Here is a 23,954-nt window from a genome sequence, read left to right as displayed (position 1 = left end):
AAAGCAGTAGTAAGCAGTGTAGCTGTGAATCCATCACTGAGATTATATAAACATTTATGAACCATGCAGCAGTTGTGTGTGTCCCTGTCACTCTATTACTCTGTTTCTCTCTTCTCCTCCTCCCCTCTTCATAGTCTTCAAAAATCAGCTCTCATCTGAAACCTTACTGAGTCTGTTTTGATTTAACGTAGATGGATTTGAGCTGTTTTTTTTGCGTGAATGATGAGCTGAGGAGCGGTGGTTTGAAAGGAAGAGACTTATGAGTTGAAAAATAAGATTTCTCTGAAGTTTTATTACAAACTTTCTATTTACTACTTCTATTAATATATAGAAAATTTGTTGAGACAACAGTGACTGTGACGGATCGCACAGGGGAAGGGGGTGTCGACTTCGCTCACCTCAGGGGAGGGGAGAAAAGGACCCAGCAGGGATCGGCTCTCTGGTGCCACTTTCCCCAGGTCAGTCAGGGAACTGCACCGAGGGCAAATAGTCGCTGGAAAGGCTTCCCTTATAGGTTCGAGTTATTGTGGCGCTCCCAGTGAGGGGGGATATATATCACCAGTCCAGGCTGGGATATATATATATATATATATATATATATATATATATATATATATATACCTCCTGGCTGTCACTGCCAGAGTTCCTCACTAAAACAGTACAGTCTGCTGCCACCAGTTCTTCATTCGAAATAAGCCCCGTCCATCAGCAGGCTTATATCAGGTAAGAAACCAACCTGGGTAGCGTATAATAACCAACAGAGTGTGAGGACATGAGGATTCATGTATCGAGATAAAAGAGCAGCCCAAAATTAATTTTATATTTAATCGCCGAAAGGCGCACTAGAAATATACAGGCATATATTTACAGAAAAATATACAGGTATAAGTCAAGAGTATAGTACGAGGATAGGGTATAGATAGGTTGCAATTACTGTGTTATGTAGCATGTGACCACAGGGAGGCTCTGATGGATCACAGGTCCAAATCTTAGTTACAGGCTTTCCTGGCCGCATCAGATAATGGATCTTCCTGCCAGTAGAAAACTAAGCTCAAAATGAGGTGCTGCCTCTTATTTCCTAGGCTGCTCCCTCCCACACTCTGCGCCCACCCCTGGGCTTGTGCAGCCTCTCTCCTCCCATATCAGAGAGTATGGTTTTCTGTCCAGAACTGTGGAGACTCATAACCCGAAGCTCTGAATGGAATGGCAGTGGTGCTACTGGATTCTTCTGGATTTTATCTGCGCAGGGAGACCAAATATGCCTACCGTATGTAATTCCTGGTAGCTATGCTTTATAACTCCGTAACACAGGGGTCTCCGTTGTCCCTCACAGTGACTATTAAAAAAGCCTTCCACATTTTAGAAGTCATGCACTTCAAAGTCAGGTTCACACATGCAGTTTGGTGTCATTATTGCTGCATTTTTAAAGGGGTTGCCTACTATTTGGACAGCCGCTTCTCGAATGCCAAAGTTTCCATCACAGCCGCTGTTCCATACAATATTTTTTTTCATTGTATGGGCACTTTATTATGTTGTAACCATTTTTGTATGAACAGGATCCTCGGATGAGTCATCTTTTTCTCTCATTTAGGAGAATGTGTGAATCCCGTGGAGTTTCGTAATCAAGAGTGGTATTTTCCAGAAACCACTGCAAATTATGATCGCCTTTCCATTCAATACCATGGATTTTGTGGTTTCACAATTGCTTCAAGAGATGGGCTTCTCTTACCAGGTACTATACTGTATATGCTTGACTAGAACAACCCATGAAATGGAAGGAGCTATATACATCAGCATTGTGGCATCTGTTCACACTGTGTAGATCTTTTCCAAGACTGAACCTCTTGGTGTCCAAAGGACCTCGATGACTTATAATCAAATGCATTCGGATCCCTGAGGTGTGCTTTATTATGGCAGAATGTGTGATCTGGGATAGCGTGGCACAGGTGACATATGGACCTTGACACTGGGGTTAGCCCTTTGGGATTCTTTGATTTCCTGTGTTTGTTCTGCACCTTCATGCCCTATGCCCATTATGTTAGCTTTTATTCTCTCTAGTTTATACTTTGTTGGTTTATCTTGTTTTTCTTGTTGTATTGTTTTGTAATTTCTTTAATTTTGTGGCATATGAACTATTGTAGCTTTATCCCCTTCACCACTTGGGATTTTCCATTTTTGCATTTTCGTTTTTTGCTCCCCTTCTTCCCAGAGCCAGAACGTTTATTTTCCCATCAATATGGCCATGTAAGGGCTTGTTTTTTGCGGGACGAGATGTGTTTTTGAACCACACAATTGATTTTACCATATTGAGTACTGGAAAACTGGAAAACAAAAAAGCAATTTCACAATTGTTTTTTGGCTGCTTTTTTTAACCATGTCCACTAACTGCTAAAACTGACCTGCCATTATAATTCTCGAGGTCAGTATGAGGTTGCAGATACCAAACATCTCTAGGTTCTTTTTTCTATTTAAGTCGTGAAGAAAAAGAGTTTTTTTTTTTTAAAAAAGGGTGCCATTTTCCGAGACCCATAGCTTCTCCATTTTTCTGGGGCTGGCTGAGAGCTTATTTTTTACTCGCCAAGCTGACTTTTTTTTATCGATACCATCTTGGAGTAGATACGATCTTCTGATCGCCTAATATGGCATTTTATTTCAATTTTGCGTTTACCGAAAAAAATATAATTCTGATATTTTGATTTTTTTTCTCGTACGCCATTTACTGATCGAAATCATACTCGGGCCTTTCTGAATGCGGCGATACCAAATATGTGTTTTTTTTATTGTTTTATTTTGAGTAGGGCGAAAGGTGGATGATTTGAACTTTTTAGATACTTTTTTCTTTTTTTAATATTTTAAAAAAAATATATATTTTTTTACTTTTCACTTCAATAGGCTACTATACAGACAGAAACCCTGATTTCAGTTTTGTGTCACTGACAGGTGTGCATGCTGTCATTTTGATAAAATCAATGCTTTCTCTGCTGCAGATCAACCAGTTGTCTGAATACTGAGCTCTGTATAACCGCCCACACCATTCTATGAAAGCTAAACATTGGCAGAAATCGTCCATTCACTGTTGGGAGTGGGTTACACAGAACAGGAAGGACTGCATGGCACAAGACAACCATTTTTTGGTGCATGGACAGCTGAAAAGATGCACCAAGTCTTGCCCTCTTGAATGAATGTATGCTTGTTTAAAATCAGTATGTATAGTTATAGCAGTTTTCCACTGGTTTAAAGGGAATCTGTGAGTAGGATCAACCCTCCTAAGCCGTCTATATGGGCATTCAGGTCACTTGAAGCTGAATATTGTGATTTCTTGATATCTGCGATCTAATGTGTTATGTAATGACTGACAGTCTGCTCTCGGATCTACATGTCTCACACTGGTAACGCCTCTTTTCATCTAATTTCCTGGTAGATCAGTGTCCGGCCCATAGCCCTTAACAGCTCATTTACAGGTTTTAAAAAGCGTGGATTTGTATGGATTAAGAAATCAGATCTCAGATCTCACACTTTTTAGCCTCCTATGACCTAAATATAGGTCAAGTGCCCATATAGACGGCCTAGGAGGGTTGGTCCTACTCATAGATGCATTTCATAAGCTCAATAATGGAAGAGTTTTGATTTGGACATATATAAGGATAATAGACTAATTCATTCTGTTCTGCATCAGGGAACCCAGGCATTGGTATTCTAAAGCACAGAGAAGGATATTACATTTTCAGCTCCAAGGAAGCCGCCTCCACGTTCGCTCAGGATCCGGATCACTACATCACTTTAATTGGAGAAAAAGCCAAACAGTGCGCAGAGCTCATCCAGTTATTGGAGCTTCACCAACAGTTCTCAGCCATCACAGCTTATTCTCAGGCATGTAGACTTCAGAGGTTACATTTTACTGTGTGACATTAAGATGTTTGAGATGCAAATAAGATGTCCATGGCCACATGTATAGAGGGTTAGGCGATACCTGGAGTTTTAACGTTTTGGTCCTCCTGCATCTGTCCTGCTTGTTCTTTCCCAGACCAAGTTGTGAAACAATGTCTATGACTTCAACCAGGTCTGGAAGGAGAATAAACTCCTAGGTATCATTAGATTGCAGGCAGGACATCATTGGTAGCTGAATGGGGCCTCACAGATAAAATATGACTCTGATTATGTTAGAGGGATCCTCATCTATTTTAAACTTCACAGGAGAAAAAAACAGAATATATAGAAGTGCTTCTCTCTAAACTAGAATATCATCAAAAAGTTAATTTATTTCAGTTCTTGAATATAAAAAGTGAAACTCATATTGAGTCATGACACACAGAAGAGTGATCTATTCCAAGTGTTTATTTCTCTTAATGTTGATGATTATGGCTTACAGCCCAGGAAAAGCCAAAAGTCAGCGCGAAAAATGATTTTAAAATCCGAAATGTGAGCCTATTGAAATGTGTGTTCAGTAAATGCACTCAATACTTGGTTGTTGTTCCTTTGGCATCAATGTGGCATGGCTTGTAGGCGATCAGCCTGTGGCACTGCTGAGGTGTTATGGAAGCCCAGGTTGCTTTGATAGCATCCTTCAGCTCGTCTGCATTGTTGGGTCTGTTGTCTCTCTCATTTTCCTCTTGATAATACCCCATAGATTCTCTATGGAGTTAAGGTCAGGCGAGTTTGCTGGCCAATCAAGCTCAGTGATACTGTTGTTTATAAACCAGATATTGGTACTTTTGGCAGTGTGGACAGGTGCCAAGTCCTGCTGGAGAATGAAATGTCCATCTCCAAAACGCATGTCGGCAAACGGAAGCATGAAGTGCTCTAAAATTTCCTGGTAGATGGCTGCGCTGACTTTGGTCTTGATAAAACACAGTGTATGTACACCAGCAGATGACATGGCTCCACAAACCAGCACTGATTATGGAAACTTTACACTAGACCTCAAGCATCTTGGATTGTGGCCTCTCCACTATTCCTCCAGACTCTGGGAACTTGATTTCCAAATGAAATGCAAAATTTACTTTCATCTGAAAACACCTTGGACCACTGAGCAACAGTGCAGTTCTTTTTCTCCTTGGCCCGGGTAAGACACTTCTGGCATTGTCTATTGGTCATGAGTGGCTTCACACAAGGAATGCAACACTTGTAGCCCATGTCCTGGATACGTCTGTGTGTGGTGGCTCTTGAAGCAGTGACTCCAGCAGCAGTCCACTCCTTGTGAATCTCCCCCAAATTTTTGAATGGCCTTTTCGTAACAATCCTTTCAAGGCTGTGGTTATCCTGGTTGCTTGTGCACCTTTTTCTACCACACTTTTTCCTACTACTCAGTTAATTTGCTTGTGAACAGCCAGCTTTTTTTTTAGCAATGACCTTTTGTGGGTTAACCTCCTGGTGGAGTGTGTCAATGACTGCTTTCTGGACATCTGTCAAGTCAGCAGTGTTCCCCATGATTGTAGAGCCTACTGAAACAGACTAAGGGACCTTTTTAATTATTTTGTTAATTATTCTAATTTACTGAGATAATGACTTGCGTTTTCATTGGCTGTAAGCCATAATCATCAACATTAACAGAAATAAACTCTTGAAATAGATGACTGTCTGTAATGACTCTATATAATATCTGAGATTCACTTTTTGTTTTGAACTGAAATAAATTAAAGGGAATCTGTCATCAATTTTTTTGCCTATCAGCTTGTCATGTCGGACACTGTTCACACCAGGGTGTCCGGCAGACAGCGGTAATACCCTGTTGGGTATTCTGTTCCAGTCGGGATAGGGTTAACCAGGTTGTCATGCTGGCTGAGGGCTGGGCCACGCCCTTGTTCTTTAAATAGTTCGTCCTGACTATGGGTGTCGCCGACTATAGCTTTAGCCTAGTGCTAGCAATACCGGTCAGCAGTGGTGGTGTTGGAGCGTCTGATATCTGGTGCAGTATATCCCTCAGTGGTTCTTTCTCCAATCTGTTATATATATATTTGGTTGCCCTTGCACATTATTGTATTCCCTTGTGTATTAACTGTGTGGTGTTTCTTTTACCCCTGTCCATACGTATTTGTGGGGTCTGGTGTCTGGTCCCCTCACTGGGTGGAGGGTGGTGGGTTCAGCTTAGGGCTGGACAGGAGTCAGGGACAGGGTGGAGGCTCAGGCAGGCACACCTTCAGTGTAAACCCTGGGTAGAGGGACAGACAGGGTTCCCCTAGTCTGAGGGACATCGCAGGGGTCCCGGGGTTTTTGCCTAAAGTAACCTAGGCATACCATGACATTATAGTCGGCCCAAATAATAAAGTGAGAAGAAAGAAGAAGAAGAAGGAAAAAAAAAAAAAAAAAAAAAGGTATAGCTAGGGAATATAGGGGTTACTTACTATGGATCCTATACTTTCCCTAACCAAGCAGCTGGAGGCTCTATCCATACAGGTCACTGAACTCAGGGGGGAGGTCCAGCAACAAGGCCTGTCAGCTCCTGCAGTACCTGCTGAGGCTGCAGCCAGGGCAGCTGAGCCCAAGTTTCCCCTTCCTGAACGATTTGCTGGTGATCGTGGTAAGTTCACGGTGTTTCGTGAATCATGCAAATTATATTTCCGTATGCGTCCACATTCCTCAGGTAATGAGGCTCAACGCGTGGGCTTGGTGATTTCTTTGCTGAGTGGTGATCCACAGGCCTGGGCCTTTTCACTCCCTTCAGACTCACAGGCATTTGAATCTGTAGATTTTTTTTTCTCTGCTCTGGGTTTGATCTATGACGATCCGGATAGATTAAGCTTAGCAGAGTCTAAGATACGCTCACTGCTACAGGGTGATCGACCAGCTGAGGATTACTGCACGGAATTCCGGCGCTGGGCGATGGACACGCAGTGGAATGACCCTGCGCTTAGAAGTCAATTTTTGCATGGGGTTTCTGGAAGGGTTAAACAGACTCTCCTAATGTACGAGACTCCCGCCTCTCTGGAGGCTGCGATGGCACTTGTAGTACGCATAGACCGACGTCTCCGTCAGGGGGCGCTGGTTTCGTTGCCTCCGGGAGGTGGGGGAGTGGTCGGTGAGGTTGCCGCGGGTGAATCTGTGGAACCCATGCAGATCGCTGGTATAGCACAGTCACCGAGTAACAAGCCTAAACGTCCTTGGCACAGAAGGCAGGGGCTCTGTTTTTTTTGTGGCAAAGGAGGACATTTTATTAACGCTTGCCCCCTGGTACCTAAGAAGGGCGCGCCGGCGGAAAACTGATAGGCTCAGAGGGTTTGGAGGAGTCTAGTCTGAGCCTTTGTGTATCCTCCGTCATGGTTTCCCAGTGTATGCTCCCTGCTAGGGTGGTACTTGGGGGGCAAATGCTCTCTATTACAGTATTTATTGATAGTGGCTCAGCTGCCAATCTCATTGATGAGAGGTTCGCGCATACAGCGGGATTTCCGGTGGAGAAATTGCCGAACCCCATCCGGGTGGTTACCATCAATGCTTCCCCGTTGTCTCAAGGGGAGATCACAGAGTGTGTGTTGGATATACAACTCCACATCGGAGTATTACACTCAGAGCGGGTAACTTGTAAGGTGCTTAGTAACTTACCGGCTCAGATGGTTCTGGGCTTTCCATGGTTGTCAATGCATAATCCTGTTATTGATTGGAAGACCCAGGACATAATTCAGTGGAGCAGGGAGTGTCAGGAGAGGTGCCTGGCTACATGTATTTCCGCTTTGACCCCCAGTATCCCGGAGCCGTTGCTGGATTATGCGGATGTATTTTCTGAGAAGGGTTGTTCGGAACTACCACCGCATCGCCCCTATGACTGTGCTATTAGGTTGAAACCAGGGGCCAAGTTACCTAAAGCTAGAATGTTTAATATCTCAGGTCCCGAGAGGCTAGCTCTCAAGGAATATATTGCGGATAGCCTGAGCAAGGGTCATATTAGGCCTTCCTCTTCTCCTCTGGCTGCTGGCTTCTTCTTTGTTAAAAAGAAGGATGGCGGTTTACGCCCGTGTCTGGATTTCAGAGAACTCAACCAGATTACGGTCCGTGACCCTTACCCTATGCCACTTATACCCGATTTATTCAACCAAGTGGTTGGTGCCAGGTGGTTCTCCAAACTGGACCTCAGGGGGGCGTACAATCTTATAAGAGTCCGTCAGGGGGATGAGTGGAAGACAGCGTTCAATACCCCTGAGGGTCACTTTGAGAGTTTGGTAATGCCGTTTGGGTTGACTATGGCACCGGCGGTCTTTCAACACTTCATTAATGATGTCTTCTCTCAGTTGTTGGGGAGGTTTGTTATAATTTATCTTGACGACATCCTCATTTTCTCTCGCGACCATGATACACATATAGAGCATGTTAGACAGGTTCTGCAGTTGCTCAGAGAGAACAGGCTCTATGTCAAGCTTGAAAAATGTGTGTTTTTCGTACAGGAGCTACCGTTCTTGGGTTATATAATCTCCGCCTCAGGTTTTAAGATGGACACCGCAAAGGTGCAGGCAGTACTACATTGGGATCGGCCTGATAATCTTAAGGCGCTTCAGCGATTTCTTGGCTTCTCCAATTACTATAGGAAATTTATTAAGAACTTCTCTATGATTGCCAAACCACTGACTGACATGACTAAGAAGGGTACCGACTTTTCTGACTGGTCTGAGCCTGCGGTACAGGCGTTTGAATTCCTCAAGAATAGTTTTGCCTCAGCGCCCATTCTGGTGCAGCCCGATGTCTCCTTACCGTTTGTCGTGGAGGTGGATGCGTCGGAGGTTGGAGTGGGGGCTGTACTGTCTCAGGGCCCTTCTTGGGCCAAGTTGCATCCGTGTGCCTTCTTCTCCAAGAAGCTGTCGCCTGCGGAGCGTAATTATGATATTGGCAACAGGGAACTATTGGCCATCAAATTGGCATTTGAGGAGTGGCGACACTTCTTGGAGGGTGCTGTTCATCAGATTACTGTGATAACCGACCATAAGAATTTGCTTTATTTAGAATCTGCTAAGCGCCTGTCCTCTAGACAGGCTCGCTGGGCATTATTCTTCACCCGGTTCAACTTCATTGTTACCTATCGACCTGGGTCGAAGAATGTTAAGGCAGACGCTTTATCCAGGTGTTTTCCTGGGGGAGAGTTATGTGAAGAGCCGGTGCCTATTCTCCAAAAGGGTGTGGTGGTATCTGCCATCACGACAGAGATTGAGGCAGAGATTGCCGAGGCTCAGGAGGTGGTACCGCCGGGGTTACCTGCTAATAAATCTTTTGTGCCGCTACATCTACGCTCTAGAGTGTTGGGCGAACATCACGACACGGTACTGGCAGGTCATCCAGGGGTTAAGAGCACTCTGGAATTGGTATCGCGTCGTTTTTGGTGGCCTAAAATCCGGCAGGATGTGGCCTCATATGTGGCTGCCTGTACCACGTGCGCACGGGCCAAGACTCCTCGTTCCCGTCCCGCTGGTAGCTTGCAGCCTCTTGGGGTGCCCAGTAAGCCATGGACTGAGATTTCCATGGATTTTATTACTGACTTGCCCGCCTCGGCAGGGAACTCGGTCATTTTGGTAATTGTTGATAGGTTCTCCAAAATGTCACATTTCGTTGCTTTACCGTCTTTGCCCAATGCTAAGACTCTTGCTCAGATATTTATTCGCGAGGTGGTCAGACTTCATGGTGTCCCGTCTGACATTGTGTCTGATCGAGGTACGCAGTTTGTGGCAAAGTTTTGGAGAGCTTTTTGTTCTCGCCTTGGAATCAAATTATCTCATTCATCGGCTTTCCACCCTCAGTCGAATGGACAGACTGAGCGGATGAACCAAAACCTGGAGCAATACTTGCGCTGCTTTATTTCCGACAATCAGGAAGAGTGGTCAGCGTTTCTTCCTCTGGCAGAATTCGCAATAAACAACCATTGCCAGGAATCGTCTGGGGAATCTCCTTTTTTTTGTGTGTATGGTCAACATCCTCAATTTTGCACCTTGCGTCAGGGGTGCTCAGTTGGCGTCCCTGAAGAGGACCAGTTGGGAGCTCAATTGTCGTCTGTTTGGAGGAGAGTCAAGCAGCGCTTGTTGAAGGTGGGTTCCAGGTACAAACGGGTGGCTGACTGCAGACGTGTGCCAGGTCCGGACCTGTGTGTGGGTGATTGGGTGTGGTTATCTACTAGGAACATTAAGCTCAAGATACCGTCACTTAAGTTGGGTCCCAGGTTCATTGGCCCATTTAGAATCTCCGCAGTGATCAACCCAGTGGCATTTCGTTTGGAGTTGCCGGCTGTGTATAAGATTCATAATGTATTTCACAAAGCATTGCTAAAGAAGGTCGTGGGTTTGGTGGATGGTTCCCCCGGGCCACCACCTCCCGTCTTGGTGGATGGCGCGTTGGAATTTGAGGTGTCAAAAGTGGTGGACTCTAGGGTTGTGCGTCGCACTCTACAGTACCTGGTCCACTGGCGTGGCTATGGTCCTGAGGAGAGGACATGGGTGCCGGCCTCTGACATTCATGCTGATCGACTGGTTACTATGTTCCATCGTCGCCATCCGGACAAGCCAGGTCCTCGACATGGTGAGGTTCCGGAGGTCCCTCGTAGAATGCGGGGTACTGTCATGTCGGACACTGTTCACACCAGGGTGTCCGGCAGACAGCGGTAATACCCTGTTGGGTATTCTGTTCCAGTCGGGATAGGGTTAACCAGGTTGTCATGCTGGCTGAGGGCTGGGCCACGCCCTTGGTCTTTAAATAGTTCGTCCTGACTATGGGTGTCGCCGACTATAGCTTTAGCCTAGTGCTAGCAATACCGGTCAGCAGTGGTGGTGTTGGAGCGTCTGATATCTGGTGCAGTATATCCCTCAGTGGTTCTTTCTCCAATCTGTTATATATATATTTGGTTGCCCTTGCACATTATTGTATTCCCTTGTGTATTAACTGTGTGGTGTTTCTTTTACCCCTGTCCATACGTATTTGTGGGGTCTGGTGTCTGGTCCCCTCACTGGGTGGAGGGTGGTGGGTTCAGCTTAGGGCTGGACAGGAGACAGGGACAGGGTGGAGGCTCAGGCAGGCACACCTTCAGTGTAAACCCTGGGTAGAGGGACAAACAGGGTTCCCCTAGTCTGAGGGACATCGCAGGGGTCCCGGGGTTTTTGCCTAAAGTAACCTAGGCATACCATGACACAGCTGCGGCCACCGCCACCAGTCCTGCAGTGCGCAGGATCTCTTCCGGCGCCTGCGCACTGCAGCAATCTGCTCTCCCCTCAACAGGGCAGGGCAGTACGCCTGCGCCGCGACGGCCAGGAATGAAGAGGACGTCATTGCTGCAAGATGGGAGGCGCCGGACCGGACCCCAACTCCCTCCGGACCAGGAACGCCCCTGGGTGAGTATAATCTCTCTCTTTTTTCTTCTCTTTCAGGTTACATTGGGGGCTTATCTACAGCATTACAGAATGCTGTAGATAAGCCCCCTGATGGTGGTGCCGGCAGCTCATAGTCAAAAACTTGATGACAGATTCCCTTTAACTTTTTGATGATATTCTAATTTAGTGAGAAGCACTTGTATATACCTCTAGAATCCATCCCAGGCTGGACAAGCCCAAAGTTCAACCTAGACCAGAAGTTATCTCTACCACCAGTCTCCCAACCCTGCAGCCAATCAGTGGTATAAAAGGTTGGGTCACTCATGGTCAGGACACTATTCCTTCTAGTCTGTCAGAGAATGTTGGAGTGGCAGCACTGGAGCCAATTCTAGTGGTAATTACAGTGTATCTTTTTTTCTCTTTCTTCAGGCTTCACTTTCCCTGTGAAGTCTAAATAAATTTATATATTGTAAGGTAGCGCTTGTTATTCGGTTTGGGGATATTCGCTTGGCAGCCAAATAACCAGGTCCGGCATGGGTTTTTCATAAAACATTAACATAGTCCATGCGGTTTATTCATCATCATAAACCAAAGCACCAACAGGCTTTTCACATCAAAGTAGCATAACGTTCATGACAGAGCTCCGTTCTGTCAACCCTGTGGTCACACAGGCTGTGCTTCATTCAGCCAATAGTCTATACAGTCTCTCAGTTACACTCCCGTGTACAGGGTTAACTATTAGCTGCTTCACCACACTGCAGACGTCCGTTCCCTCCAGGAACTGTCAGACACACGACGCCATTACACACAGCGTACACACGTGCTATCAAGAAGGCAGCCACATCCTCCAGCACGTCAGCCAGGCGAGACCTTCCATACGGACCAACCGGGTCCAGGCATTCACTCATGTGACCTACCCTGGTCACCTTATATGGTCCAGAGCCACGCCCACCGGATCACATGGATATGACCTCATCGCAGGTCCTACAACCATTCATACACATATTGTTCACTATGGGCGTTTTAGACACACGCCCCTGGGTGGATTTGTAGGTGGTTGATTCCACCCGTCTCACCAACCACCTGAAGGCTTCTCCCTGACACATTGGAACAGAACATCGGCAGTAGCCCTGCTGATCAACACATAATCCCACACTGCAGACGTCCGTTCCCTCCAGGAACTGTCAGACACACGATGCCATTACACACAGCGTACACACGTGCTATCAAGAAGGCAGCTACATCCTCCAGCACGTCAGCCAGACGAGACCTTCCATATGGACCAACCGGGTCCAGGCATTCACTCATGTGACCTACCCTGGTCACCTTATATGGTCCAGAGCCACGCCCACCGGATCACATGGATATGACCTCATCGCAGGTCCTACAACCATTCACACACATTGTTCACTATGGGCGTTTTAGACACACGCCCCTGGGTGGATTTGTAGGTGGTTGATTCCACCCGTCTTACCAACCACCTGAAGGCTTCTCCCTGACACATTGGAACAGAACATCGGCAGTAGCCCTGCTGATCAACACATAATCCCACACTGCAGACGTCCGTTCCCTCCAGGAACTGTCAGCCACACGACGCCATTACACACAGCGTACACACGTGCTATCAAGAAGGCAGCCACATCCTCCAGCACGTCAGCCAGACGAGACCTTCCATACGGACCAACCGGGTCCAGGCATTCACTCATGTGACCTACCCTGGTCACCTTATATGGTCCAGAGCCACGCCCACCGGATCACATGGATATGACCTCATCGCAGGTCCTACAACCATTCATACACATATTGTTCACTATGGGCGTTTTAGACACACGCCCCTGGGTGGATTTGTAGGTGGTTGATTCCACCCGTCTCACCAACCACCTGAAGGCTTCTCCCTGACACATTGGAACAGAACATCAGCAGTAGCCCTGCTGATCAACACATAATCCCACACTGCAGACGTCCGTTCCCTCCAGGAACTGTCAGACACACGACGCCATTACAAACAGCGTACACACGTGCTATCAAGAAGGCAGCCACATCCTCCAGCACGTCAGCCAGACGAGACCTTCCATACGGACCAACCGGGTCCAGGCATTCACTCATGTGACCTACCCTGGTCACCTTATATGGTCCAGAGCCACGCCCACCGGATCACATGGATATGACCTCATCGCAGGTCCTACAACCATTCATACACATATTGTTCACTATGGGCGTTTTAGACACACGCCCCTGGGTGGATTTGTAGGTGGTTGATTCCACCCGTCTCACCAACCACCTGAAGGCTTCTCCCTGACACATTGGAACAGAACATCGGCAGTAGCCCTGCTGATCAACACATAATCAAGCCTTCATCCCAAGGTGGGTGGGTGGGATACATAACGGTCATTTAGGACCCTGCTCCTATTACCACCCTGGATATGGCTATACGCCCGTCCTGGAACACCTACACAGCGCCCCCTAGTGGACACAGTGGACACTACACCACAATATTTAAAGAGGTTCTCTGGTATATATATAATATCAGGGAACCCCTTTAAATATTGATTTGGCATTAAACTGAGGTGATAAAGGGTTTTTCATGGACATCAAAATTAGGTATGTACACAACCGTGTGAATATGCAGCAGGTTTTTCAACTAGATTTTCCGAAGGGAAAAAATCCCTGCAGTGGAAAATGTCCTTCGCTGCTGATTTGTCGTTGGCCTCATGTAAATTTATGCTGCGGACTTTCCCAACAGATTTCACCGTCCGTAGAGAACGCCATTCTAGATGTTGCATTCGTCACTAGGAGAAGACTTCAAATAGTTGTCTACTAACCTCAGAGCAGATTTGTGTGTGACTAGTGTCACCAGTGTTCACACTGAGTCTTTGTGCTAAGTTTTTCAAGTAGAAATTTTTGCCAAGGATTTTGGAGACTTTCTGTTTTAAATACCCAGCAAAACAGACATGGGCCTTGATTCATCGAGACTGGCATTGTACATGCGAGTCTTAATGACAGGGCATGGTGGAGTGGGTATCACCGGAATTTTTCAAGAGTTGCACCCCACTTAATGAATCGGGTGCATCTTAGCAGTCAGGGAGCTGGTCATACATTAGACAGACAGGCGACGGTAACCCGCATCCCGCTCATGCTTCAACCACATTAGTGGAGCTGGCCTGGGACTGGCGTGAAAACGCTAAACGTCGCAAAGATGTGTGAAAAAAATTCCGACTTTACAAAGTGTGTTCTGCCATTTTGATGTATTGATCCTTCAATGCGAGGAAACACTAAACATTACCTTCCTAACAGGCTCAGGCTGCTGAAAAATTACTGATGAAACCAATCACTAAATGCAACAGCAGCACGCAAACGGACACACACATCCTGGAGACCAACATTGTGAAGTCGTATGAGTGGAATGAATGGGAACTGCGGAGAAAAGCAATAAAGCTGGTATGGAAATACTTATGTTCTGAAATATTACTGTAAAATATAGTTGAAATCTAATTATTTCTGCCTGTATTGACATTTCAGTAATGACTCCCCTTTGGTGTGTAGTAAATTTCCACTGACCTAGGGGGGAGTGTAATGTAATTTCTATGTGCACCAAATGCGGTAGCCTATGTATTGTACAAGGTCTATCAGGGAAACATTTCTGAGCAATTTACAATATAGTTACAGTTGCCGTCAAAATTGTTCAACCCCCATTGCAAATTTGGTTTCTTAGCAAAATTTGCAAATATTTAGCTGTGTGCGATAGACCAGTCATGTAAGAATATTTTAAATAGCTCAACACAACACTTCCACCGACTACCTCAGGGGTTGGAAATCTTTGGTGGTATTTGAAGAAGGCAGCGCAGAGAACTGAAGGTCATTGTCCATGATGAATGAGCTAAGATTCCTCATAAACGCTGCCACAAGGTGGTTTCTGACTAAAGCCCCCGTTACACATAGCGATATCGCTAGCAATATCGCTGTAACGTCACCGATTTTGTGACGCAGCAGCAATATTGCTAGCGATATCGCTATGTCTGATACTTACCTCCGACCGGCTCCCCCGCTGCTCATCACTGGTCGCGCGAGAACGTCCTGGACCATTTTTCGTCAGGCACTTCCTGCTGGGCTTCCTGTGGCACCGACGAGCGACGCGTGGACGCGGGCGGGAGGACGTCAGGATCGCCGCGTGTGACAGGTAAGTAGCGACCCCCGACCCCTGCTATGTCGCTGGTGAGATCTGCCTGTGTGGCAGCTCACTAGCGACCACTTAGCGATGCACCAGTGATCCATATCGTTGTCGGGATCGCTGGTGCATCGCTAAGTGTAACGGTACCCTAAGTGACATGTTTGTAGCTGTCACGGGTGTGTCAGAGGCTGCAGTCGCTCTGCATTTGGCCTTGCAGACACATTATTAACCCTTCTGACTCTTTGACCCAGTGGTAACCTCCCCCTGGCTCTAACTGACACACCTGGACTGGGGTGTTTACAACTCCCAACTTGCTGTTGGGAGTTGCCAGTGATATTTCCATTTCACCCTGTTGAGGCTTGGAGCTATAGCAGTCAGTTATCTTCCTTTTTGGTGTTGCTGGAGGACGTTTGTGTTACATCTCAGAGTTTCCTCAAGATAAGTGTTCCCCTTGTTTGTTTATCCCAGCTATATTTAGTGGTAGTGGGGATTGACTATTGCTCAGTGGGGATAAGCCTGCTCCAGGTCCACAGTTCAGGTCCTTTTACACACACTGAACACTGCTGTCATTGGAGGACAGCTACTTAAACCCCAGACCACACCCTAGGGTGGAGATAAGGCTGATCGGAGACCCCTCTGCTCTCCGATCAGCTCCCCCGTGACGTCATTGCGAAGGGCCGATCGCTGCCATGGTGTTAGGCGTCAGGTTTCTTCCCCTGCACAGGAGGAATCCCGAGCCTTGCCTTCTGCGATCTCCCATCCAGTCTCGACCGCAGAGGAGGCTGCTCAGCAGAGACGTCGATTCCGGCGTCTTGCGCAGGCTAGTGCTGTCGGTTTGGTTGCTGCTGCCACCCCTGGTTCAGCTATAGCAACCCACACTAGCCAGCAGTGAGCAGCTCCTGGGACTAAGTCCTTCTTTCGGCCTACTGAGCATGCCCGTGGGACGACCTCTCATTGCAGGTCAGAGGTCACATGCTCAGGTCCTGTTGCTGCTCCGATTGGACCACTAGGATGGTCCCAGAAGGCTGCAACTATAAAAGGTTCGACTGTACTCGTGTGTGTGGGGATGGATGCATGTTTCTGGTGACTGACTCCTTATGTCTCCCTCCCTCTGGTTGTGCGTGTAGTAGGGTCTTTCAGCTGACTAGTGCCAGACTGAGCCATCCAGCACTAGGCACAAACATACTGCTTCGAATTAGCAGCAATCGCCAGTGCGTCGCCATCCGCCATTACCAGGCAGCAGGTAACATCTCTGCACGGTGGACCCCGGGCTGCGAACGCACCTTGTCATTACTTTCATATTATTTGGTGCGTTCCGCCAGCCCCTTAACACATGGTGTCCCAATTACGTCATGACGCCACCTGGGTCACCAGAGCTAGCAAGATCACTTTTAACTCTTCTAAGTTCCTAACAAAAAAAAATTATGTTTCAAAAATTGTGCTGATGTGAAGTAGACAAGTGGGAAATGTTACTTACTAACTAAGTTGTGTGACATATCTCTCTGATGTAAGGGCATAAAAATGAAGAGTTTGAAAATTGCAAAAGTTTTGCCAAATTTCTGTTTATTTTCACAAACAAACTAAAATTTTTTTTACCATAGGATGGATATCAGTGAAAGTGAGATGAAAAAGATGAAATAAATACCTGCATAAACATTATAGGGGGAATTTATCGACAGCTTTACGCTCAGTATAAAAAACCTTGTATAATTTGCGACATGCCATATCTGCACTAAAACTTGTCATTTTCTCACCTCCAAAACTTTTTTAAAAAAGTGGTATTTGCTTCTTAGGGTAAGTGCACACGTTGCGGATTCTGCTGCGGATTTCTCTGCGCAGATTTTGCAAATCCGCAGGTAAATCCACAGGTCAAAAGACCTGCGTTTTATCTGCAGATTAGCCTGCGGTTTTCCCCTGCGGTTTGACACCTGGTAATGGAGCAGGTATAAAACCGCTGCTGAATCCGCGCAAAGAATTGACATGCTGCGGATTAGAAACCGCAGCAAATCCGCGCGGAAAAATCCGCAGCATGTGCACAGTGGTTTTTCTTTTTCATTGATTATAATGGTACTGTACAACGCAGCAGAAACTGCTGCGGATCCGCAGGGCCAAAACCGCTGTGGATCTGCAGCAGAATCCCCAGCGTGTGCACACACCCATAATCCATTGGGCTAAAATCTGCCAATAGTATTAAGACTGAAGTCTTAATAACCTCCCGCTATGTAATACATTGCGCACTATTGTGAGATCGGAGCGCTGATTTGGCCTGTTTCACACATCCGTTTATGTCCATCAGTCAAAATCCGCCGTTTCCCAAAAAAACGGATCCGCCATTTTTCTTGGGTCCGGTTTTTTTCCCATTGAGTTGCATTACCGGCGGATCTTGACGGATGGCCATCCGTTGGATCCGTTTTTTTGTGGATCCGCCAAAATTTTGACGTCCGCCAACATGCCCGAACGGACCATGCAACGTTTTTTTGGGTGGCCGGATTCGCATTTGTCACTGCGCATGCCCGAAAGACTTCACTCCGCCGCAAATTTAATCCTAAACTCTGTTCTGGTGGCTGAAAAATTATCTCTCTCTCTCGGCAGCGGTTACTTTAAAATTCTTCCTTTGACGGATCCGTTAAAATAACGGTCCGGTGCCAAACGTTGTGGTCAGTACAGGAACGGATCCGTTATCCGCCATTTTAGCGGATTGTGACTGACCAAAAAAACTGATGTGTGAAACAGGCCTTTCCAGCAAAGCTTTCACATCTCGTCTTTCTCTTCCAGACAAATTTGCGCCAGAAGGTGACTCGTTCCATGCAGACCCACGGCAGCCACCTGAGACGGGAGAACTTCAGTCAGGTCTATCTTCCGAAACAAGTAGGCACACAGACAAAACGGGATAGCGCCAGCAATGTGCCGAAGCCTCAGATCTTCCTATCAGGGCTACGCGGTTGCGGGTTATCGAAGCCTACAAACATGGTTGAGGTTAATCTAACAAGAGATGTGGAGGAATCCTAAGTTCAGGTGATATCCTAGACACGGACGTTTGGAAATCAACGTGGTTCTCACTGAAAGACTTCAAGTTGTTAGCAAGAAGAAAGAAGATTGTTAAGGGATTTACAGAATTGTTCTGTTGCCATCTGCACCACATAAAGTACAGAATAAAGCCGATACTTTCCATATACAAGGTCTAGTTTATGTGTAATCGTGTGAACATCAAGATAATCCCTGTTATGTGTTTACACTGTTAAGGTGGAGTTCACACAACCATAGAAAAAAAACCCAGTTTTTGCCAGAAAAAAATAGATGACTTTTTTCTCATTTGTCATCCATTGTATTAAAACTTTACAAGACTTTTTACACCAGTTTTCTATGTAAAAAAATTGTAATGTATCTGTCTGTCTGTAGGACAGAGGAGCCTCTTAAAGAAGGTACAGGTCTGTGAGAACCAGAAATCCTGCATGTTTTTAGGTGACTACCTATTTTCTACCATAATTTGCAAAATAAATCTTCACAACTCAGACAAGGTGATTGTCTGGATTTGATCTATCATTTTGACTCTCATAGTTGTGGTCTAACTATGATGTCAATTACAGGCCTCTCTCATCTTTTTAAGTGGGAGAACTAGCACTATTGGTGGCTGACTAAATACTTTTTTCCCCACTGTATATGGTATCACTGTGTTCAGAATCGTCCGATCCATATATAAAAATAGTTAATCTGAACCGTAAATGGCGTAAAGAGAAAAAAAATCAAAATATCAGAATTATGTTTTTTTGGTGGCCCCAACAATAAGCCCTTACCGCAATAAGAGTGCAAAAAATAAGCCTTTACCCAGCCCCAGATCACGAAAAATGGAGATGTTACGGGTCTTGGAAAATGGCAACCTTTTTTTTTTTTTTTTTTTGGAGAAACTGATTTTTTTTTCTCACCACTTAGATGAAAAAGAACCCAGACATGTTTGGTGTCTATGAACTCGTAATGATCTGGAGAATCATAATGGCTGCTCAGTTTTAATATTTAGTGGACAGGGTAAAAAAAACAAAAAACAAACAATTGTGGAATTGCGCTTTTTTTCGCAATTTCACCGCACTTTGATCTTTTTCCCATTTTTCCATTACACTAGATGTCAAAACCACTGGTGTTGTACAAAAGTATAACGCGTCCCACAAAAAAAGCCCTTGCATGCCCATATTGCCAGAGAAATTAAAAAGTTATGGCTCTGGGAAGAAGGGGAGGAAAAAAAATGGAAACTCAAAAACGGAAAAACCCAAAGGTGATGAAGGGGTTAATATATGAAAACTATTTCCAAACTAACGTTTACTTTAAAAGGGGTTCTCTGGGACTATTTTTTTTTCTTTGAGCCTAAGAATTCACAGGCAGGTAGTTGGTAACGGGAGTAGCAGAATCACCGGCAGGAGTGGTCTTTGGTCGCTATAAACCGGACAGAACAGGTACATAGTGAGCCAGATGAGTATATAGTATATACTGTGTCAGGAGAAATTCTCTTTATCAATGGCAGACCAGAGACATCCGAGTCTGCGGCAAGGTTTATTTCTTGTATACAAGGAGACAATCACAAATCACCTCTATGAGGATGGCAGCGGGACTGTCTACTATCTGCATATATAGTTATGGTGACACAAATAACAATGCAAACTAGTTATTCCTACAGTGTCTGTTATCGAAACTGGTCTAGGTGTATAAGGAACTTGTCCAGCCCTTTTGTCACATCATCTTGTGATCCTGTCCCTCAAGCAATTGCTCCTATCTTTAGCTCTGCATGAATCATTGGTTGCATTTAGTATAAACTCAGATTGGTTATTTTCCAGAAGCCTCATCAACATATTAGACTATATAATTAGTCATGTACATTTCTGCAAGAAATTCTTTAGGCGAGCGGAAAAAAATTCTGAAAATTGTCTTATGTAAATGGCAATTGTCCTTCAACAATCTGAAACATGAAAAGTAAGGCTGTGTGCCCACATTGCGTTTTTGAAGCATTTCAGCCACAGCAGAAACCCTTAAACGCTAACAACACGCATCCCCATGCAATCCTATGGGATTCCGCAGTTGCTGTGCCCATGCTGCGGATTTTTCTGTGGCGGAATCGCATAGCGGTAAAATCCGCAGCATGTCCATTAATTCTGCGGAATCGTGGCGATTCTTTCGCCAAAGGATTGCATTGCAACGCTCACTTTACGCATGTAGCTATGCCCAACATGCATAAAGTGAGCGCTTCATGTGCGGATGGTACCCAGGGTCTGGAGGAGAGAAGACTCTCCCCCATGCCCTGGGTACCATATTCCTGTACAAAATAGAATTAAAATAAAAAATAGTGATATACTTACCCTCTGTCGGCCCCCGGAGTCCTCCCGGCCCTCAGCGGCACTGCCAGCAAGTTCCGTTCCCAGGGATGCATTGCGCGAATCACCTGGGAACGGAACTTGCTGGCAGTGCCGTTGAGGGCCGGGAGGACTCCGGGGGCCGACAGAGGGTAAGTATATCATTATTTTTTTGATTCTTTTTAACATTCTATCTTTTACTATTGATGCTGCATAGGCAGCATCAATAGTAAATATTGGTCACACTTGTCAAGCGTTATACTTGATTAGTGTGACCAACCTGTCAATCAGTTTTGCAAGCGATGCTTCAAATCGCTTGGAAAACGCTAGCATTCTGCATAATAAAAACACTTGCAAAACGCTATTTTTTTGCGGGAAAACGCATGCAAATTCCGCATGCGTTTTACCTGCGGCGGGGAGTTGCAGAAATGTTGTGGACAATTCCGCAGCATTTCTGCAACATGGGCACATAGCCTAAAGGTGGAAATTCAAGTGCTAGACAGCTATTCGTCTGCATGAATACAGCGCATGACGTTCAGTGTAACGATCGCTATTCAACCATTTCATTCACAATTCTTATCCTGTATGAACACTTCACGTCGTTTGCTAGTCGTGGCTACGATCTCATGGGTCGCCCTCCCAGGGCTGTGGGGTACTCGGTACCGGGCCGGTATCAGTGGGATGTGTCACAGCAGCGGAGACCCGGACCGTGGCCCTGGGCGCCCAAGTAATAGGAAGATGTGAATGGTGGACTGTAGTTAGATGAATAGTTTGTGACGCCACCTGTGGTGCTCGGCAAGGGAGGTGTTAAGCCGACGCTGCATGCAGATCCGCTGGGACTGATGGTATGGTGCAGCAAAGATGTAAAAGCTCCCCACAAGTGAAGCTGTAGTCCCAGGGCAGTGTAGATGAGGTTGGCACGGGGATGTAGCGGTGCCGGAAAGGTAGGAAGCAGACAAAACACAGCGGGGTGCAATTTCTGTACCTTTACTTGATAACTGCAGTCCAGGTCCTGATTACAGATGGTACTGGAGCAGGCTAGCCTGGAAGCAATTCAGGGATTCTCTCTCACAGACGGGCTGTGCAGTCTCCTTACTAGCGCTTGTTTGCGGAATCTCCAGTACTGAGTTACACTGAAGTTCCTCCTGTCAGATGTTCTCAAGAACCTCACTTGCACGGCAGACAGCTGTAGCCTCTCTCGGGGACTCTCTACTCCTAAGTCCCGGCTCACTATCCAAGCTGCTGTTGTGCCCTCAAGTCTTAGATGGGAGTAGGGCATTCACAGCCTCCTACTCCTCTGGTGTCTGTTGCAGGACCGTTAGTATCCGTACAACCGTGGAGACCAGGCTCCAGTTCAAGCGCTCTCTCCAGAGATGAGCTCTTCCTCTCAGCGCTCCTTCCACACGTCTGCCCACTTCACCCTCCGCAGACTAACTAACCACTCCTTCCTCTTGGCCCTCAGAGAGCACTCCTCCCCTTAATCCCGGTTCAGAGTTCCCCCTGCTGGCTTGGAGTGGAACTGTGTTGCATGCATAGATTGACTGCGAGAGAGACCCATCATTGCCTCCAAGCCGGGCATTACCATCGCCTGGAGGAAGGCAAAGCCACTGTGGCGACCATACTTCTGGGGGCGCCACACTCACATCGCTTGTCACGTAAATAATTATCTGCTGGTGTGACGAGGCCCTTATTGACTGACACTGAGTGTGCGGTACCTGACTACAGGAGCACCCCCGCAGTAACTAAGACAGCACTCTACCTTGACCACTCTCTGACTTACGTCACCTTTCTTTTATAGCCATTCTGTCATTATTTGTCTGCCCCCAATATGGGCAGGATAAAGTAGTGAAAATTAGGGGCATAACTACACTGGGTCCAGTAGCCAAGGAGGGTCCCTTTGGCCCATTTGAGAAGTCCAAAACTATTAAAGGGAATAGCCACCAGTTTTTTTCCAGCTATTTTGAAAGAAGCATAATATAGGGACTGAGACCCTGATTCCAGCTATGTGTCACTTCCTGGGCTGCTTGATGTAGTTTTGATAAAATCAGCTTTATAAGCGGGAGATTCTCTCTACAGGACTAGTAAACCTGTTGTCATGCTCAAAATTCATGAGCTCTGTGTAATGCCACCTCCACCACTGATTGGCAGCTTTCTACCTATGTACAGTGTACAAAAAAAAACTGTGAATCAGTGGTGTGGGTGGAGTTATACAGAGCTCAGCATTCAGAGAATTGGTAGATCTGCAACAGATATAACAGGGATTTTATGAAAACTATAACAAGCAGCCCAGTAAGTGACATCACTGGAATCAAGGTCCTTGCCACTAAATCATGATGTTCTCAGATGGAACATACCCCCTGAAGCATAACGAAACGCGCATCGGGGTGGAGGGACACTGGACCTGACCCGCATATGTGACCTAGGTGTGTCTTTAATGCAAGGTAATGCTAACGTTTCACGAGAAACTCGCGCATCAATACTTGGCACTACCGCCGGCACTCGGGACTGGAGTGTGCGGCTGCATAGAAATACTCCAGTCCTGAGTGCCGGCGGCAGTGACACTTTTTGATGCGCGAATTTCTCGCATCACAGTTGCAAGTGTGACCCTGGCCTTAGGCCTGTTTCACACTTCAGTTTTTCCTGTCAGTCCGAATCCGCCCAAATAGCGGAAAACGGATCCGCAGGCGGACTGACAGGAACGGGTGCCACTGGATCGGCGGATGTACGGATCCGCCGATGGTTAAAATTTAAAGGAACCGCGCCTGGGAAAAAAAAGCATACCGGCGCTGTAGCATGCTCCGGGAGCGGGCATCTGCATGTAGCGGTAGCAGGCATGCTGATTACGTGGGAGCTGTCATCCGGATGTCGCGGGAGCATCTCTGATGTCGCGGACACGGTGGGATCTGTCGCGGGCATGGCGGGATCTCGCGGGAGTACCGCTGATGTCGCGGGCACGGCGGGAACTCGCAGGAGCACCGCTGATGTCGCTGAAGGGTTGAGGGACAGGGGGACGGAGAGATCCAGCAGCCAGACAGAATTGGGGGTTAAATTTGTTTACAAATACCAAATGGCGGATCTGGGCAGCGAAAAAACGTTGCAGGGTCATGTCAGCGGACGCCAAAATCTTGGCGGATCTGCTGACAAATGGATGCAACGGATCACCATCAGTCAAAATCCGCC

The 23,954-nt window shown here is 46.4% G+C and overlaps 1 protein-coding gene across 3 annotated transcripts in view; it reads left to right on the top strand.

Moving 5' to 3' along the window:
* Positions 1–18,616, top strand: part of CFAP206 (cilia and flagella associated protein 206) — a 97,295-nt gene extending 78,679 nt beyond the window's left edge. For all 3 annotated transcript variants that reach the window (XM_073589608.1, XM_073589606.1, XM_073589607.1), the window contains exons 9-12: positions 1,592–1,732; positions 3,677–3,870; positions 14,565–14,708; positions 18,214–18,616. In XM_073589608.1, coding sequence (XP_073445709.1) covers positions 1,592–1,732; positions 3,677–3,870; positions 14,565–14,708; positions 18,214–18,447 — 713 coding nt within the window. In that variant the 3' untranslated portion in view covers positions 18,448–18,616. The remainder of the gene's footprint in view (positions 1–1,591; positions 1,733–3,676; positions 3,871–14,564; positions 14,709–18,213) is intronic.
* The last annotated feature ends 5,338 nt before the right edge of the window (positions 18,617–23,954 follow it).

This window comes from Dendrobates tinctorius, unplaced genomic scaffold, assembly GCF_039654945.1.
Source record: "Dendrobates tinctorius isolate UK_male_01 unplaced genomic scaffold, ASM3965494v1 ptg000111l, whole genome shotgun sequence".
NCBI lineage: Eukaryota > Metazoa > Chordata > Amphibia > Anura > Dendrobatidae > Dendrobates > Dendrobates tinctorius.
This window is presented reverse-complemented; position numbering and strand designations above follow the sequence as displayed.